Source organism: Capra hircus, chromosome 25 (assembly GCF_001704415.2).
Source record: "Capra hircus breed San Clemente chromosome 25, ASM170441v1, whole genome shotgun sequence".
In the NCBI taxonomy this organism is placed as follows: domain Eukaryota; kingdom Metazoa; phylum Chordata; class Mammalia; order Artiodactyla; family Bovidae; genus Capra; species Capra hircus.
In genome coordinates, this window is record NC_030832.1 from 36,549,173 (window position 1) to 36,567,491 (window position 18,319).

At 48.4% G+C, this 18,319-nt stretch overlaps 1 protein-coding gene across 1 annotated transcript; it reads right to left on the minus strand.

Moving 5' to 3' along the window:
- LOC108633860 (serine/threonine-rich protein adg2-like) lies at nucleotides 23–17,386 on the minus strand. Its single transcript, XM_018039994.1, has 7 exons — nucleotides 17,299–17,386; nucleotides 4,405–4,496; nucleotides 1,977–2,088; nucleotides 1,682–1,784; nucleotides 1,281–1,390; nucleotides 174–320; nucleotides 23–27 (listed from the first exon to the last, which is right to left on the minus strand). Exons 1-7 carry the CDS (start codon nucleotides 17,384–17,386, stop codon nucleotides 23–25), a joined length of 657 nt encoding a protein of 218 aa, XP_017895483.1.

Below are 18,319 nucleotides of genomic sequence, written 5' to 3' on the forward strand. Positions count from 1 at the left end.
ACCCTCAGAAGAAACTGTAGATTCAGACTGAACAGAAGTAAAAGTGGAGCTCCCAGGGGCTGTGGGATGGGCACCCTGAGAAGACACTGTGGGTTCAAACTGCCCAGATGTGGTGACAAAGTTTCCAGAAACTGTGGTGGGGGAACCCTCAGAGACTGTGGATTCAGACTGACTTGGTGAGGTGTGGAAACTCTCAGAAGAGACTGTGGATTCAGATTCATGAAATGTGGTGGTGGAACTCAGTAGGAGGGTGGTTAGGGAACCCTCAGAAGACACTGTGGATTCTGACACACCTGATGTGGTGATGGTGCTTCCAGGAACTGTGGTGGGAGAAGCGTCAGAAGAGACTGTGGATCCAGACTGAACAGATGTGGTATGGGAACTGGCAGAAGAGACAGTGGATTCTGATAGAATTGTTGTGGAAGTGGAGCTTCCAGGGACTGTGATGGGGGAATGCTCAGAAGAAACTGAGGATTGAGACTGACCAGATGTGGTGATAAAGCTCCCAGTGACTGTGGTGGGAGATCCCTCAGAAGAGACTGTGGAATCAGACTGATCAGATGTGGTGATAAAACTTCCAGGGACAGTGGTCGGAGAAGCCTCAGAAGAGACTGTGGATTCAGACTGACCAGATGTGGTATGGGAACTCTCAAAAGAGACTGTGGGTTCATAATGATCAGATGTGGTGATAAAACTTCCAGGGACTGTAGTCGGAGAAGCCTTAGAAGAGACTGCGGATCCAGACAGAACAAATGTGGTGGTTGAGCTCAGTAGGACGGTTGTTTTGGAACCCTCAGAAGACACTGTGGATTCTGACAGACCTGATGTGGTGGAGAAGCTCCCAGGGACGGAGCTGGGGGAAACCTCCGAAGAGACTGTGGATTCAGACTGATCAGATGTGGTGTGGGAACTCTCAGGAGAAAATGTGTATTCTGACAGATCTGATGAAGTGGTGAAGCTCCCAGGGACTGTGGTGGGAAAATCCTCAGAATAGACTGTGGATTCAGACAGAACGGATACGGTAGTGGAGCTTCCAGAAACTGTGGTGGGAGAAGCCTCAGAAGAGACTGTGGGTTCAGACTGATCAGAAGTGGTGTGGGAACTCTCAGGAGACACCGTGGATTCTGACAGAACTGATGTGGTGGTGGAGCTGCCAGAACCTGTGGTGGGAGAAGTCTCCAAAGAGAGTGTGGGTTCAGACTGATCAGACGTGGTGTGGGAACTCTCAGAGGACAAAGTGTGTTCTGACAGAACTGATGAGGTGGTGAAGCTCCCAGGGCCTGTGGTAGGGGAACCCTCAGAAGAGATTGTGGATTCAGACTGATCAGATGTGGTGTTGTAACTCTCAGAAGAGACTGTGGATTCTGACAGAACTGATATGGTGGTGGAGCTGCCAGAAACAGTGGTGGGAGAAGCCTCAGAAGAGACTGTGGATTCAGACTGATGAGATGTGGTGTGGGAACTCTCAGAAGACACTGTGGATTCTGACAGAACTGATACGGTAGTGGAGCTTCCAGAACCTGTGGTGGGAGAAGCCTCAGAAGAGACTGTGGATTCAGACTGACCAGATGTGGTGTGGGAACTCTCAGGAGACAATGTGTGTTCTGACAGAACTGATGAAGTGCTGAAGCTCTCAGGGACTGTGGTTGGAGAATCCTCAGAAGAGATTGTGGATTCAGACAGAACTGATATGGTAGTGGAGCTTCCAGAAACTGTGGTGGGAGAAACCTCAGAAGAGACTGTGGATTCAGGCAGAACTGATACGGTAGTGGAGCTTCCAGAACCTGTGGTGGGAGAAGCCTCAGAAGAGACTGTGGATTCCGACAGAACTGATACGGTAGTGGAGCTGCCAGAAACTGTGGTGGGAGAAGTCTCTGAAGAGACTGTGGATTCAGACTGATCAGATGTGGTGTGTGAACTCTCAGAAGACACTGTGGATTCTGACAGAACTGATACGGTGGTGGAGCTTCCAGAACCTGTGGTGGGAGAAGCCTCAGAAGAGACTGTGGATTCTGACAGAACTGACACGGTAGTGGAGCTGCCAGAAACTGTGGTGGGAGAAGCCTCAGAAGAGACTGTGGATTCAGACTGATCAGATGTGGTGTGGGAACTCTCAGAAGACACTATGGATTCTGACAGAACTGATATGGAGGTGGAGCTGCCAGAAACTGTGGTGGGAGAAGCCTCAGAAGAGACTGCGGATTCAGACTGACCAGATGTGGTGTGGGAACTCTCAGGAGACAATGTGTGTTCTGACAGAACTGATGAAGTGCTGAAGCTCTCAGGGACTGTGGTTGGAGAATCCTCAGAAGAGACTGTGGATTCAGACAGAACTGATATGGTAGTGGAGCTTCCAGAAACTGTGGTGGGAGAAACCTCAGAAGAGACTGTGGATTCAGGCAGAACTGATACGGTAGTGGAGCTTCCAGAACCTGTGGTGGGAGAAGCCTCAGAAGAGACTATGGATTCTGACAGAACTGATATGGTGGTGGAGCTGCCAGAAACTGTGGTGGGAGAAGTCTCTGAAGAGACTGTGGGTTCAGACTGATCAGATGTGGTGTGGGAACTCTCAGGAGACACCGTGGATTCTGACAGAACTGATGTGGTGGTGGTGCTGCCAGAAACTGTGGTGGGAGAGTTCTCCAAAGAGAGTGTGGGTTCAGACTGATCAGACGTGGTGTGGGAACTCTCAGGAGACAAAGTGTGTTCTGACAGAACTGATGAGGTGGTGAAGCTCCCAGGACCTGTGGTAGGGGAAACCTCAGAAGAGATTGTGGATTCAGACTGATCAGATGTGGTGTGGGAACTCTCAGAAGACACTGTGGATTCTGACAGAACTGATATGGAGGTGGAGCTGCCAGAAACTGTGGTTGGAGAATCCTCAGAAGAGACTGTGGATTCAGACTGATCAGATGTGGTGTGGGAACTCTCAGAAGACACTGTGGATTCTGACAGAACTGATATGGAGGTGGAGCTTCCAGAACCTGTGGTGGGAAAAGCCTCAGAAGAGACTGTGGATTCAGACTGACCAGATGTGGTGTGGGAACTCTCAGGAGACAATGTGTGTTCTGACAGAACTGATGAAGTGCTGAGGCTCCCAGGGACTGTGGTTGGAGAACTCTCAGCAGACACCGTGGATTCTGACAGAACTGATATGGTGGTGGAGCTGCCAGAAACTGTGGTGGGAGAAGTCTCTGAAGAGACTGTGGGTTCAGACTGATCAGATGTGGTGTGGGAACTCTCAGGAGAATATGTGTGTTCTGACAGAACTGATGAGGTGGTGAAGCTCCCAGGACCTGTGGTAGGGGAAACCTCAGAAGAGATTGTGGATTCAGACTGATCAGATGTGGTGTGGGAACTCTCAGAAGACACTGTGGATTCTGACAGAACTGATATGGAGGTGGAGCTGCCAGAAACTGTGGTTGGAGAATCCTCAGAAGAGACTGTGGATTCAGACTGATCAGATGTGGTGTGGGAACTCTCAGAAGACACTGTGGATTCTGACAGAACTGATACGGTAGTGGAGCTGCCAGAAACTGTGGTGGGAGAAGCCTCAGAAGAGACTGTGGATTCAGACTGATGAGATGTGGTGTGGGAACTCTCAGAAGACACTGTGGATTCTGACAGAACTGATATGGAGGTGGAGCTGCCAGAAACTGTGATGGGAGAAGCCTCAGAAGAGACTGTGGATTCAGACTGATGAGATGTGGTTTGGGAACTCTCCGAAGACACTGTGGATTCTGACAGAACTGATATGGTGGTGGAGCTGCCAGAAACTGTGGTGGGAGAAGCCTCAGAAGAGACTGTGGATTTAGACTGATCTGATGTGGTGTGGGAACTCTCAGAAGACACTGTGGATTCTGACAGAACTGATACGGTAGTGGAGCTTCCAGAACCTGTGGTGGGAGAAGCCTCAGAAGAGACTGTGGATTCTGACAGAACTGATATGGTGGTGGAGCTGCCAGAAACTGTGGTGGGAGAAGCCTCAGAAGAGACTGTGGATTCTGACAGAACTGATATGGAGGTGGAGCTGCCAGAAACTGTGGTGGGAGAAGCCTCAGAAGAGACTGTGGATTCAGACTGACCAGATGTGGTGTGGGAACTCTCAGGAGACAATGTGTGTTCTGACAGAACTGATGAAGTGCTGAAGCTCTCAGGGACTGTGGTTGGAGAATCCTCAGAAGAGATTGTGGATTCAGACAGAACTGATATGGTAGTGGAGCTTCCAGAAACTGTGGTGGGAGAAACCTCAGAAGAGACTGTGGATTCCGACAGAACTGATATGGTGGTGGAACTGCCAGAAACTGTGGTGGGAGAAGTCTCTGAAGAGACTGTGGATTCAGACTGATCAGATGTGGTGTGTGAACTCTCAGAAGACACTGTGGATTCTGACAGAACTGATACGGTGGTGGAGCTTCCAGAACCTGTGGTGGGAGAAGCCTCAGAAGAGACTGTGGATTCTGACAGAACTGATACGGTAGTGGAGCTGCCAGAAACTGTGGTGGGAGAAGCCTCAGAAGAGACTGTGGATTCAGACTGATGAGATGTGGTGTGGGAACTCTCAGAAGACACTGTGGATTCTGACAGAACTGATATGGAGGTGGAGCTGCCAGAAACTGTGGTGGGAGAAGCCTCAGAAGAGACTGTGGATTCAGACTGACCAGATGTGGTGTGGGAACTCTCAGGAGACAATGTGTCTTCTGACAGAACTGATGAAGTGCTGAAGCTCTCAGGGACTGTGGTTGGAGAATCCTCAGAAGAGATTGTGGATTCAGACAGAACTGATATGGTAGTGGAGCTTCCAGAAACTGTGGTGGGAGAAACCTCAGAAGAGACTGTGGATTCCGACAGAACTGATATGGTGGTGGAGCTGCCAGAAACTGTGGTGGGAGAAGTCTCTGAAGAGACTGTGGATTCAGACTGATCAGATGTGGTGTGTGAACTCTCAGAAGACACTGTGGATTCTGACAGAACTGATACGGTGGTGGAGCTTCCAGAACCTGTGGTGGGAGAAGCCTCAGAAGAGACTGTGGATTCTGACAGAACTGATACGGTAGTGGAGCTGCCAGAAACTGTGGTGGGAGAAGCCTCAGAAGAGACTGTGGATTCAGACTGATGAGATGTGGTGTGGGAACTCTCAGAAGACACTGTGGATTCTGACAGAACTGATATGGAGGTGGAGCTGCCAGAAACTGTGGTGGGAGAAGCCTCAGAAGAGACTGCGGATTCAGACTGACCAGATGTGGTGTGGGAACTCTCAGGAGACAATGTGTGTTCTGACAGAACTGATGAAGTGCTGAAGCTCTCAGGGACTGTGGTTGGAGAATCCTCAGAAGAGACTGTGGATTCAGACAGAACTGATATGGTAGTGGAGCTTCCAGAAACTGTGGTGGGAGAAGTCTCTGAAGAGACTGTGGGTTCAAACTGATCAGATGTGGTGTGGGAACTCTCAGGAGACACCGTGGATTCTGACAGAACTGATGTGGTGGTGGAGCTGCCAGAAACTGTGGTGGGAGAAGTCTCTGAAGAGACTATGGGTTCAGACTGATCAGATGTGGTGTGGGAACTCTCAGGAGAATATGTGTGTTCTGACAGAACTGATGAGGTGGTGAAGCTCCCAGGACCTGTGGTAGGGGAACCCTCAGAAGAGACTGTCGATTCAGACTGATCAGATGTGGTGTGGGAACTCTCAGGAGACACCGTGGATTCTGACAGAACTGATGTGGTGGTGGAGCTGCCAGAAACTGTGGTGGAAGAAGCCTCAGAAGAGCCCGTGGGTTCAGACTGACCAGAGGTGGTGATAAAAGTCCCAGGGACTGTGGTGGGAGAAGCCTCCGAAGAGACTGTGAGTTCAGACCGATCAGATGTGGTGTGGGAACTCTCATAAGACACTGTGGATTCTGACAGAACTGATGTGGTGGTGGAGCTCCCAGGCCCTGCGGCGGGGGACTGTTCAGTAGAGACTGTGGATTCAGAGTTTCCCGATGTAGTGTGCGAGCTCTCAGAAGGGACTGTGGATTCAGGTTGATCAAATGTGGTGGTAGAGCTCAGTAAGACTGTTGTTTGGGAACCCTCGGAAGACTCTGTGGATTCTGACAGACCAGATGTGGTGGTGAAGCTCCCAGGGGCTGTGGTGGGGGAATCCTCAGAAGAGACTGTGGATTCAGTCTGACCAGATGTGGTGTGGGAAGTCTCAGAAGACACTGTGGATTCTGACACAACTGATGTGGTAGTTGAGCTTCCAGTGACTCTCGTGAGGGAACCCTCAGAAGAGACTGTGGATTCAGACTGAACAGATGTGGTGTGGGAACCCCCAGGAGAGACTATGGATTCAGACTGACCAGATGAGGTGATGGAACTCCCATGGACTGTGGTGTGGGAACCCTCAGAAGAGAGTGTGGGTTCAGACTGACCAGATGTGGTATGTGAACCTCCAGAAGAGACTATGGATTCAGACTGACCAGAAGAGGTGATGGAACTCCCATGGACTGTGGTGTGGGAACCCTCAGAAGAGAGTGTGGGTTCAGACTGACTAGATGTGGTATGTGAACCTCCAGAAGAGACTATGGATTCAGACTGACCAGATGAGGTGATAGAACTCCCATGGACTGTGGTGTGGGAACCCTCAGAAGAGAGTGTGGGTTCAGACTGACCAGAAGTATTGGGTGAAATTTCAAGGACTGTGGTGAGTGAACCATCAGAAGAGACTGTGGATTTAAGCTGACCAGATGTGATATGGAAATTTTCCGAAGAGGTTGTGGATTCCAATTGATCAAATGTTGTGGTGTAGCTCAGTTGGATTGTTGTTTTGGCACCCTCAGAAGACACTGTGGATTTAGACTGACCAGGTGTGGTAGTAAGGGTCCCAAGGTTTGTGGTGTGCGAACCCACAAAGGAGAGTGAGGATTCAGACCAACCAGAAGTGGTGAGAGAACTTGCAGAAGAGACTGAAGATTCAGATGAACCGGAAGTCGTGGTGGAAGTTTTAGGGACTGTGCTGTTAGCAGAAATATTTGTGTAATCTGTTGTTGTCGTCCCTGAAATAAAAGAAGTTGCAGTTTGTCAAGATTTGAAAGGGATGCAGTTTTATTTTCATCTTTGATGTATTCAGCTTCAAAGGGCTATTATTTTGAACAAATATGAAATGTGTGTAGAGAGTGTCTTTATTGAATGTTGTCACTGTGTGTCTAGAGTCTTGAGTGCTGCCCGATTCACCAGGACCAGAATATACTGAAGCTTTTATATTATCAGTGGTATTTAAGGAGGCAGACAGAACTGAAAGATTTGATAATTCTTAGATTGTTTTAGGAAAAATGAATTGCCTTCTAGTCAATATGGCTGATGGTCCATCACCCTAGACGTGTGGGTGTCACTAGGACTTGTGGGGGTATTTTTGGTTGAGGTGTTTGTAGAGAACATCATGAGTTGGGAAAACTCAGAGATGACACTACTATGGTCTATGATTTTGTTATTGCATTTAGTGGCAGTCTGTCCCAGGCTGCCTGGGACATAGCTGGTCAGTCTGTTACACTGAAGCATGGCTTTCCTTTCCAAGGGTTTAGGAAGTGTCAGGGCATCTGTAGATTTGAACAATTTACCAATGGTAATCTAGAAATTTGGTCTCTTCTGTTAAATATAGAAATTTTTATAGAGCAAGATATTAATATCTCTAGCTAATGTTCTGGGCTTCCCTGGTGGCTCAGAGGGTAAAGCGTCTGTCTGCAATGCTGGAGACCTGAGTTCGATCCCTGGGTCAGGAAGATCCCCTGGAGAAGGAAATGGCAACCCACTCCAGTATTCTTGCCTGGAAAATCCCATGGACTGAGGAGCCTGGTGGGCTACAGACCATTGGGTCACAAAGAGTCGGACATGACTGAGTGACTTCACCTTCTTTCTTTAATGTTCTGGGAGCTGATTGTGATTTATGACTTGAATTGTTAGTTATGGCTGTGGCTGTGGATTTTGACAAATCTGTATGTTTATATATATATTATATAAACATGCAGATTTGTATATATACATATATTTATTTTATATATATATACATATACACACACATATATACACATATATATATACACTCATTGGAAAAGACTCTGATGCTGGGAGGGATTGGGGGCAGGAGGAGAAGGGGACAACAGAGGATGAGATGGCTGGATGGCATCACTGACTTGATGGACGTGAGTCTGAGTGAACTCCAGGAGTTGGTGATGGACAGGGAGGCCTGGTGTGCTGCGATTCATGGGGTTGCAGAGTCGGACACGACTGAGCGACTGAACTGAACTGAACTGATACGCACATATATATACATGTGTGCATGCTCAATGACTTCAGTCGTGACCCTATGTACTATGGCCTGCCAGGCTCCTCTGTCCCAGGGATTTTCCCAGCAAGAATACTGAAGTGGGTTGCCATGTCCTCCTCCTGATCCAGGGATGGAAACTGCATCTCCTGCAACTCCTGCACTGCAGCAGATTCTTTGCTGCTGAGCCACGAGGGAGGCCTATATATATATACTCACACATACATAAATATACACACACACATCTACCTATATGTCATTTTTCTCAATCCATAGTGTCATCTGCAAACACTTGAACTGAGAATGCCTCCACTTCAAGTATATATGTATACTTTTGCCCAATATTGCCTGTGCGTTCCTCCCTGGGCACCCTGGGACATGCGCGTCTCCTTGGGTATCTGGCATAAATTCTAGCGGATAGTTGTACTCACACAAATGCCCCCTGCACATTTCTTTTGCCCCTCACATTTTGTGATCTGCAGGCTACACGATCCCCTCCCATCCTCTGGCCAGTACTTAGTCAGACAAGTCTCTCTTGCCATCCTTTACATCTGAGGTTCCTCCTCTACCCCAATACTTCCTACTGACCCTGAAGGAATAGGAGAGCTGTTACCCTGGACAATTCACCGCCTGTCCTCTCTCTCCAGACACTTACACAGGGTCTAGCCACTCTACTGGAATGCTGCCACCTCTACCTGGCTGTCCTGTATTCATCACAACTGCCCAGGTAAGCTCTTCCCCCACCCTGGCCCCAGAGGCCCACTCAACGAGTTGCAACTCTCTAATAATGGGAGCTGGGCTTACACCCTGGGGCTGGAGGGCTTCTTTTGTGTTCTCTGGGCCACTTAGAACCTGTGGCTATACATGTGGAACTCTATTTTCCTATGTAAGGTGGAACTATAACCCCTGGCTCCTCTTCACTGTGCCTGTAAAGTGAATCAGATCAAATATGGAAAGGATCTTTGAGACAGTTACACCATAAATCTAGGGTTTATTAGGAATTCCACAGGATAGTGTACAGGAAACTTCCTAGAGAGGTCAGGGAACGCGGCCTCTCGTCCCTCCTATCAGTCCCCCACTCCTCTGCAAAGACTCCCTGGGGCTGCATGTTTCTCATCTCTCAAGAAGGTGGTCTTTGGCCCCTGGCAGAGGGGACAGTGGAAGCCATCAGGGCAGCAGCACCCTCTACCATCCCAGATGCTCCCATTTTCAGAGGGTCCTTAAAGAGGCAGACAGTCTCAGGGCGAAACCTGGAGCTGGACCAGGACTGGAGGCCATGGGAGTGGACCACTAGTGAAGACATGTCATTCACACCAGTGGTTCTGGATCACTGGCTTTGCAGAGCTTTCATCAGAACTTTAGGGGGAAAGTGATATCAAATCGTTGATTAAGGCAGTTCAAGTCAAAGGTGCCATAATGCCTATGGTTTGTAGGATTCTAAATTAATGGAAAAAAACTTGACAAGATTACTTGGTTGTTTTTAAGTCAGTAGATATGTTTGTTTGGTCCAGTTCTCTTGCACAGAGCTGACTCATTAGAAAAGATCCTGATGCTGGGAAAGAGTGAAGGCAGGAGGAGAAGGGGATGACAGGATGAGATGGTTGGATGGCATCACCAACTCAATAGACATGAGTTTGAGCAAGTTCTGGGAGATAGTGAAGGACAGGGAAGCCTGGCATGCTTTACTCCATGGGGTCGCAAAGAGTTCGACATGACTGAGCAATTGAACAACAACAACTTGCCTACCAAGGGAAAGAGAAGGGGCTGAGCTGAGAGACTGCCAAGGGTGGAGGTGGGGGCATCCTTGAGTCTTGGGTATAGGAAGGATCAGAAAGAGAGAGAGAGTATACATTGAGGGCTTTAGTCAACCCAAAACAAACTGTAACATGGCTCAGAGTAAACCCAGGCTGGTGGACAAATGGGCCCCCACCCCTCAAGGACGCTCCTGGCCCTCCCCTCGACCAATGCAATTCTAGAGCCGTCAAGGCCCATTTAAGGAACACAGAAGCCAACGGGGGCAGGGAGGGGGAGGAGAAGGGAAGGAACTGTCCCTCTGCCTTTCTCGGAAGGCTTCAAAATGAAAGTAAAAGCCAAGCTATCTTTTTCTTTCCTTCTTTAAAAAGAAAGGGTTTTGTGGACTTAGGTATTATAAGTTTTACCAGACTTTTGAAGTTATAAAAGTAGACTATTTTTGTTGTGACATGTCAAGAATGAGAAAGCATATAAAGGCAATTTATGATCCCTAACTGAATCATAAGAATGAGTAGAGGTGGGGAGAGGTGACATTTATTGGCTGCCTATCAAATTCCTGAGTAGTCGTATCACACTATAATTCAATGACCGTGTATGTAATTGCCTTTACTCCTTTCTAATAACAGAGGAAACATTTCTGCCATATTCAGCCAGACCCAGAGCAGATGCCCCATGAGGAGGTCTTGGATAAAGGAGTTAATGAACACTGAAAAGTCTGTCGATACTTTTTGTTAGTTATTTCATGTCATCTCGGGAGGAAGACTTGATTATTCCTGTTTCACAACTGAATTGAGGCTCTAAGGGTTAAATATCTTCCAAGTTCACCCAACTGATAAGATAGAATTCAAGCACAATCTGAAGGTAGCTTTTACTTTCAGCATAAGGAAGGGGTTTGCAAAGAGGAGAACAAGGAAAAGTTTTCAAGTCTAGGGAACAGCATGTGTGGAGGCTCAGAGTACATGTTTGGATTGAAGCTGGATGTTGAGAGACCAGAGGAGGCAGAGGGAAGGCTGACAAGGTGAGTGTGAAGCCAGCTCTGGATTGACTCAGCAACAGTGAAGAGTGTCCAGAAAAGGCCACGGCCACAACTGCGCATTAGGAGCAGAGCCTGGAGAGGAGGGGTGGTGAGGGCAGGGGATGATCAATGAGCCCACGGTAGCGCCTTCACTGGGGGCCCCAGTGAAGGCCAGGACACATGTTGGTACAGTCTCTGAACAGGCTTTCTTTTGTCTTTATTCCTGAATCCACACCGTTTACTCCAGTTTGCTGCCACACATGTCCACTATACTTGCGACCAGCTTGAGTACCCCAATCACTGTCCATTTCACCAGTTTGCCCTTCCTCCTGGAATCTCTCATCTCCTTCAGATTCTAAGGCACCACTGCCTCCTAATCACCCTTTGTCTCCTCCCTTGTGCTGTTCTTTCCTGCTCAGTATCTAAGTGGGCAGAGTAGAAAAGACTCTGATGCTGGGAAAGATGGAAGCCAAAAGGAGAAGGGAGCAGCAGAGGATGAGATGGTTAGATAGCATCACTGACTAAGTGGACATGAATTTGAGCAAGCTCCAGGAGATAGTGAAGGACAGAGGAGCCTTGTGTGCTGTAGTCCATGGGGTCGCAAAGCCTTGGATGTGACTTAGCAACTGAACAACAACAACAACATCTAAGTGAAACCCTTAAGATAAAGGCTCTGCCATATCCCTCATCTTCCCAGCAGCAATCCTGTCTGTGCCCAAGGCTTTGACTCATTTCTGGGAGGGACAAGGATAAGGCACCATAGGGAACTTCTCTGGTAGTCCAATGGCTAAGATTCCCTGCTCCCAGTGCAGGGGTCCCGGGTTCAATCCCTGGTCAGGGAACTAGATCCCACATGCCATAACTAAAGATCCCAAGTGCTGCAACTGAGACCAAGCCCAGCCAAATAAAATGAATACATAAATATAAATATTTAAAAAAGGAAGTAGGCCCCCTAGACAGCCCTGCCCTGGTGAAGTGCTTCAGAACCCTCCCAGCCCAAAATTCTGGTGGCCACAACATCTCCAAAGGATGTGGCAGAGAACTTGAGCCAAGTCCTTCCCAGACTCAACCTCCAGGGTCAGGGTCAGGGTTCCACTAGGAAGCTGAGCCAAGGAAAAACACAGAAGTTCTCCAAAGGAACAATTTACATGGCCAATAAGCCTACAAGAAGAAAATGGTCAACTTCACTAGAAAGCAAAGATTTTCAAAACAAAGCAAGATACTATTTATCTTTACTTATCACATGACATCCCCTCTGTGATGTAAAGCGATGCAGCTGGTATTGGTTGGGGAATAAGATGCTAATGGGCGTTTACTGAGTATCTTATTTCTAAGGGATAATTTGAAAATGTACCTTAGGGATCATGGGCTGAGTCATACCATTTCAATGATTATTCTTCTAGTTACTAACCCTAAAGTAAAGGACTCTGATGCAGATTTTCGTTAAAAAAATTTCTTTACAGCAATGTCTATTACATCATTATCTATTATAATGAAAAATTGGGGAAAGCCTGTCTAAGAATAGAAGAATAGGAGACTGGTTAGATGGCTAGGGTATTCCATAAAATTGAATATTGATCAGTCATTAGAATAGAAATGGCCCATAGAATAAATCTAAATAGTTATTTGGGAAAAGACCAAAATGTTAACAATGTTTATCTGAGTGGCAGGGTTAAGGGAGATTTTCCTCCTTTGGTCTGTCTATATTTTCTAAATGTTGTACCATAAAGAGGCATTCCTGATATAATGTTTAAACACAGTAAAAGTATATGCTATAAAAATAAAACCTTAGGTGCGCCCTGCACCTTGGAGAACCCAGGCAAAATCACTAATAATTCCCAAGCTGGGATTCCCCACACTCTTGTGGTCAAAATGCTTAACAAAAATGATCTTGATGTCATTTTTGTGTTGCTAGAAAATGTCATTTTAGTGTTACACTAGCCATCCAAGACACCAGGCCTCGTATCAAACAAGTAAAATTGGTTTGATAAAATTTCTTGCCCTGTGTACAGTTCTTATTGCCTCTTTCCTTAAAACATAATCATTTTAGGGACTTCTCTGGTGGTCCAGTGGTTAAGAGTTCATCTTCCAATGCAGTGGGCTCAGGTTCAATACTTGGTTGCAAACTAAGACTCCCACATGCCGTGGGGCAACTAAGCCCACTCATCACAAGGAAGATCCAGTTCAGTCAAAAAAATAAGAATAAACTAAATTATTTTTAAAAAGATAATCATTTGAGTTAGGCAGCTGGTTCGCCAGGCATGTTTTTCACTCTGTGACATTCTTGAGGAAGAGCCCTCAGAAGCACCTTGGCACAAGTCTGAAGACCACCGTCTTGATAGAAGATGGTCCCCTCCTACTATAATATCTTCAAAACACATGGGAACAGTCCTGAAGGGTGGAGTGTGGAGTGGGGGGCACACCTGTCAGGGCAGGTGCTACCCAGGTCCGGGATCTCATATAGTTAACCTCTCTGAGCTTCCATTTCCTCCAGAACATGGAGGTGACTGATGCCTGCCTTCACCACTCTGCTCATTCTAGAATATTCTCCAAGAGAAGCAGTGTGGTGACCACTAGGCTGCGTCCCTCAGCCCTGGGTGTACTTTCAGCCCTGCCACTCACAGCCTCAGTGACTTGGGCCCATCTCCTCTTCTGTAAAGTCATCCCCACCCGGCAGAGTCACCACCGAGGTGACACTGGGTGGGAGCCACCTTGGCTCTGTCCCTGCCCCACCCCCCCACCCCCGCCCTGGACACACCTGTGGGCAATGAATGGGCTTCCTGGTTTTGTAGCATCAGCAGCCAGTGCCACCTGCCCCTGCCCACTGCCTCCCTGAAAAGATAGCAGTTGCTCTGACTGCTGCAGAAGCATGGTATAGAGGGTTGAATTGTGTTTTGCCAATGCAGGAAATGTGGGTTCAATCCCTGGGTTGGGAAGATCCCCTGGAGAAGGAAATGGCAACCCACTCCAATATTCTTGCCTGGGAAATCCCATGGACAGAGGAGCCTGGTGGGCTGCAGGCCATTGGGTCACAAAGAGTTGGACACAACTTAGCCACTAGACAACAACAATAAAAGATATGTCCAGGTCCTAACACTTGTATGCTTGAGTGTGACCTTATTTGGAAATATAGTATAGATATAATTAAGAATCTCAAAATCAGATCCTTCTAGAATTAGGTTGGGCCTTAAATCCCATGACTGGCATCCTTATAAGAGAAAGATAAGGGGCATTTGACACAAATTCAGGGGAGAAGACCATGAGAAGACAGGCAGAGAATAGAGTGATGCCACACAGCCAAGGAATGCCACGAAGCACCGGAATCCAGAGGGGGCAATGAGAAACTTTGGAGGGACTGGACCCTGGTGGTATCTCATTTCAGACTTCCGGCCTCCATCACTATGAGAGAATACACTTCTGTTGTTTGAAACAACCAAGTTTATGGTCATTTGTTACAGCAGCCCCAAGAAACACACACACAGACACCCCCACTTAGAGCAAGTGGTAAAGAAAGTGGGCTCTGCAGCCTGACGCTGTGGGTTCCCATCCCGACTCCTCCACCTGATGGATGGAAACCTTCAACTACTTAGTTCATGTCTCCGTGCCTCAGTTTCCCCATGCATAAAATGGAAAATCAGTAACAGTACTTCTTTCCAGGGTTGCTGGGAAATTTAAATAACAGATATCATTTAGAACACTGTTTAGCACATAGTAGGTCCTCAATGAACACCAGCAATTTTGAGCATTAGGGTCATACTCAGGCTACAGGGTGGAGAAGAAAATGGCATCCCATTCCAGTATTTTTGCCTGGAAAATCCTATGGACTGAGGAGCCTGGCAGGCTACAGTTCATGGGGTCACAAAGTCAGACAGGATTAAGCAGCTGAGCACAGGCTACAAGGAGTTGTGACTTTCCGAATTGTTAGACCCAGAAGATTCAGTTGTCAATATTCCAGTTGCGTTCATAGCTATGTATGGCTTTGTCAGTTCTGAAATTGTCTCAAGTGTTTGAATATCTATCATTGTAGTTGTCATTTAGTCATTAAGTTGTGTCTAGCTCTTTGAGGCCACTCTGCAGGCCGAGCCTCCCCACCAGCCTTAGGCTGTGGTTCTTTCTGCCTAATTCCCGTGTTTCCATCTAATCAACAAGACCATAAACTGGCTTATTCATCTTGTCTGGCTCAGAGCACCTGCCTGGGCAGAGCCAAGCCTCCTGTGTTTGCAGAATGAGTAAATTTATTACTCTGCATAAAACATCACTTCTTTTTAATTGCTCTAAATTTACATCACCTACATTCCAAAGGTTAGATTACCCCTTTGGCTATTGTGAACAAATCCATTCTGGTCTTCACCAGTTTTATAACATCGAACATTTCCGCTTCCACTTTGGCCTTTCTAGGTCCCAGAACTCCCCGGACCACTTGGGGCCCCTGAGGCAGCCCTTCCAAGAGAGACACTCAGTTCCTGTTCTCCGCTGCCATTCTGAGCAGCTCCCCTCCCCCACCCTTCCTAAGAACACTTTGGAACTTCGCGTCTGCAGGACAGGAACGACTCCAGTCCTCATAGTAGGAACTTTGTTCTCCAACTTTGTTGGAGAATCTAGACCGTGTCCCTGTCTTTGTCCTCCTTCCTGAGCCCAGACCTCTAGGAAAGCTCCATCCAGAAATTCCATGCTCACCCCAAGCTCAACAGGCCTGCCTGGAGCCCACTGTCAACCACCAAAAAGTCTCTTGCTTCTTGAGTCACGCAGGCTCTAAAACCATCTATCTTGGTGCCTCCACAGCCCATCCTCGAGAGGAAACACCTCTCCTTTTCTAGGGGAGTTGGGTTCCCAGACAGACCCTCACGGCCTCCTGCCAGTGTTAGGGGAAGGACACTGACAGAAACCACCCACCTGGCCATACACCATAGTAAGTATTTGCATGTTATTTCATGACAGGAGGTCCTGGTAAGGAACATGGAACTAACAAGCCACCACCAACCAGAAGAATTAGGGAAAGGTCAAAAGGAGACACCACAGGTCCAATCATCTCTCAGAATCCTCTCTGGCATCCATCTTGGCTGAGCCACTAGGAAGGACCCTGAGTCAGAATGGTTGGCCAAAGACAGCTGGAAACTAATCCCATCACCAAAAAACCCGAGCCAGGGAGCCACGTGGCAGAGCAGTCCTCCTGGGTTCCCTTACCCTACTGCTCTGCACCCGGACGCCTCTTCCCAATGAAGTCTCTTGCTGCGTCAGGTCGTGTGTCTCCTCAAGCAGTTCAATTCTGAGTGCTAAGCAGGAGCCCACTCTCAGGCCCTGGAAGGGGTCTCCCTTCCTGCCAAACCAGATGGATTCTCAGTATGTCTGTCTTACCAGGGTGACCCACCCCTGCTCTGTCCTTGGACGTTCTCTGGTGTCTCCATCTGGTTTTAATGCTCCTGTTGCCTGAAGATGCTCTCGCACCAGCACGCCTTCCCCACCGGACACATGCCCCTCACCGTCAGGGCATTTCTACACCTTGACTCCCCTGCATAGCCCTGCAGTGTTTTTCTACTTTCTCCGGCTGGCATTCCTTGTCCCTACTGTTCACTTGTCCAGGACCTCATCAGTCTTCATGGTGGAAACTGGGGAACCCAGAGGAGGGAGCAGATGAGAAACAAAGAAAACCACAGATGCCACCCTTGGTGTCTGCTCTGATGTCTGAACCACCCCCCCCCCCCCCGAGAACCCAGAATACATGCAGGGGGGTGGAGGTATTGCAGAGGGCTGAGGGCCTCCAGTGTGGACTCAAGGGCAGCACAAACCTAGAGTCAGATGAGTGAGGTCGTGGTGATCATCATATGATTACCAGTCACACTGTTCCCAGGTAAGTCACTCACCCTCTCTGACCCTTGCTTTCCTATCTGCCTTCCTTTCCTTTCACAATCTTCCTAAAAAAAGTCATACAGACTGCATGCTGTGAAATGTCTTTGTAAATAGCAGATCCTTCTTTGAGTCGGGGGCAGTGGGTCGTGGGGTGTCCTGAGAGCTGGAGTTCCCTGGAATGGCCCTACTTGCCTGACCTCTTCATGCCTGACAGCTGTCTGCACTTATCAGGACAGACGCTTTTCGACTCCTTAGTGTGCTAATGGATCCAACATGATGTTTTTCCTCACAGTTATGAGCATCTTGCCAACAGGAGTCTTTGCTTGTGTGGGTGGGATCTCTAAGGCATGACAGGAGGCACAGAGGCAACACACTTGCTGACTTCTGGATCCTTCCTCATCGTCATTGCCCTCAGCTTCTGGCTGGGGAGCTGGGACGGGCGGACCCCTCCTACGGCTGACCCCCGCCATAGCTTCCTTTTCTCTGTATATTACCTTAGAGCTAATATGTCTGTAATTAATGTATTTTCATAATGTCCCTAAATCCACTAAGTTTACACCCCCAGTCCTGCCCCTCTCCCCTCAGGTTCTCCCAGCCAGAGCCACTACCCCCACCACATCCTGGTAGAGGAGAAGGAAGTGGATCAAGGCATGGTGGACTGAGGTTGCCTCTAAGGACCTAAGTTCCCATGTGGGCTATCTCACGGCTGCGCTTGAAGACCTCCAGAGACACCCCCACCTTCAGCCCCTACCCTCAACCCACTGTGACCCCTCACCACATACCCTGCAGGCCCATTCAACTCAAGCGATGCCACTTTCAACTGGCTGGCACCTTGGGTTCACTCCCCCAGTGCCCCTCACGGGAGCACCCACTTTTCCCACCCCTTCCCCCAGGGTGCTTCCCTGTTGCTAGGGAATCGGAAAGTCTGAACCCATGGGAATCAGCTTATAGCCAGTCTCTTCCCAGACAAATGGCCGTGACAAGGTTTTTTTGTTTGTCTGTTTTCTTTCTGGCTGCCCTGAGCTTCTTTCTGGATCTTGCTTCTCCACTTAGGGACTGAAATTGTGCCCCCAACATTGGAAGCCCAGAGTCTTAACCACTGGACTACCAGGGCAGTCCCTCCATGACAAGCTATAACAAGGACCTCAGAGCCTGCCTCCCCCTCAAGCCCTTCCACGATCTCTAACTAGAGGGGCTATCCCTGGCACCCCTGAGGCTCTCCCCAGGTCAGGAGGGAAGCTACTGGACACCCTTTGGGCTCCTGCCCTCCGGGCCAGGGCCAGCAGCCTGTGCAGTGTCTCCATGAAATTTGGAAAGAGCTGACCTGACACTTAGGCCGATGCAACCCCCAGGATGAAGGCAGGCAGAGACTACCGCCCAGATGAAGAAAAAGCCCCCTTGGG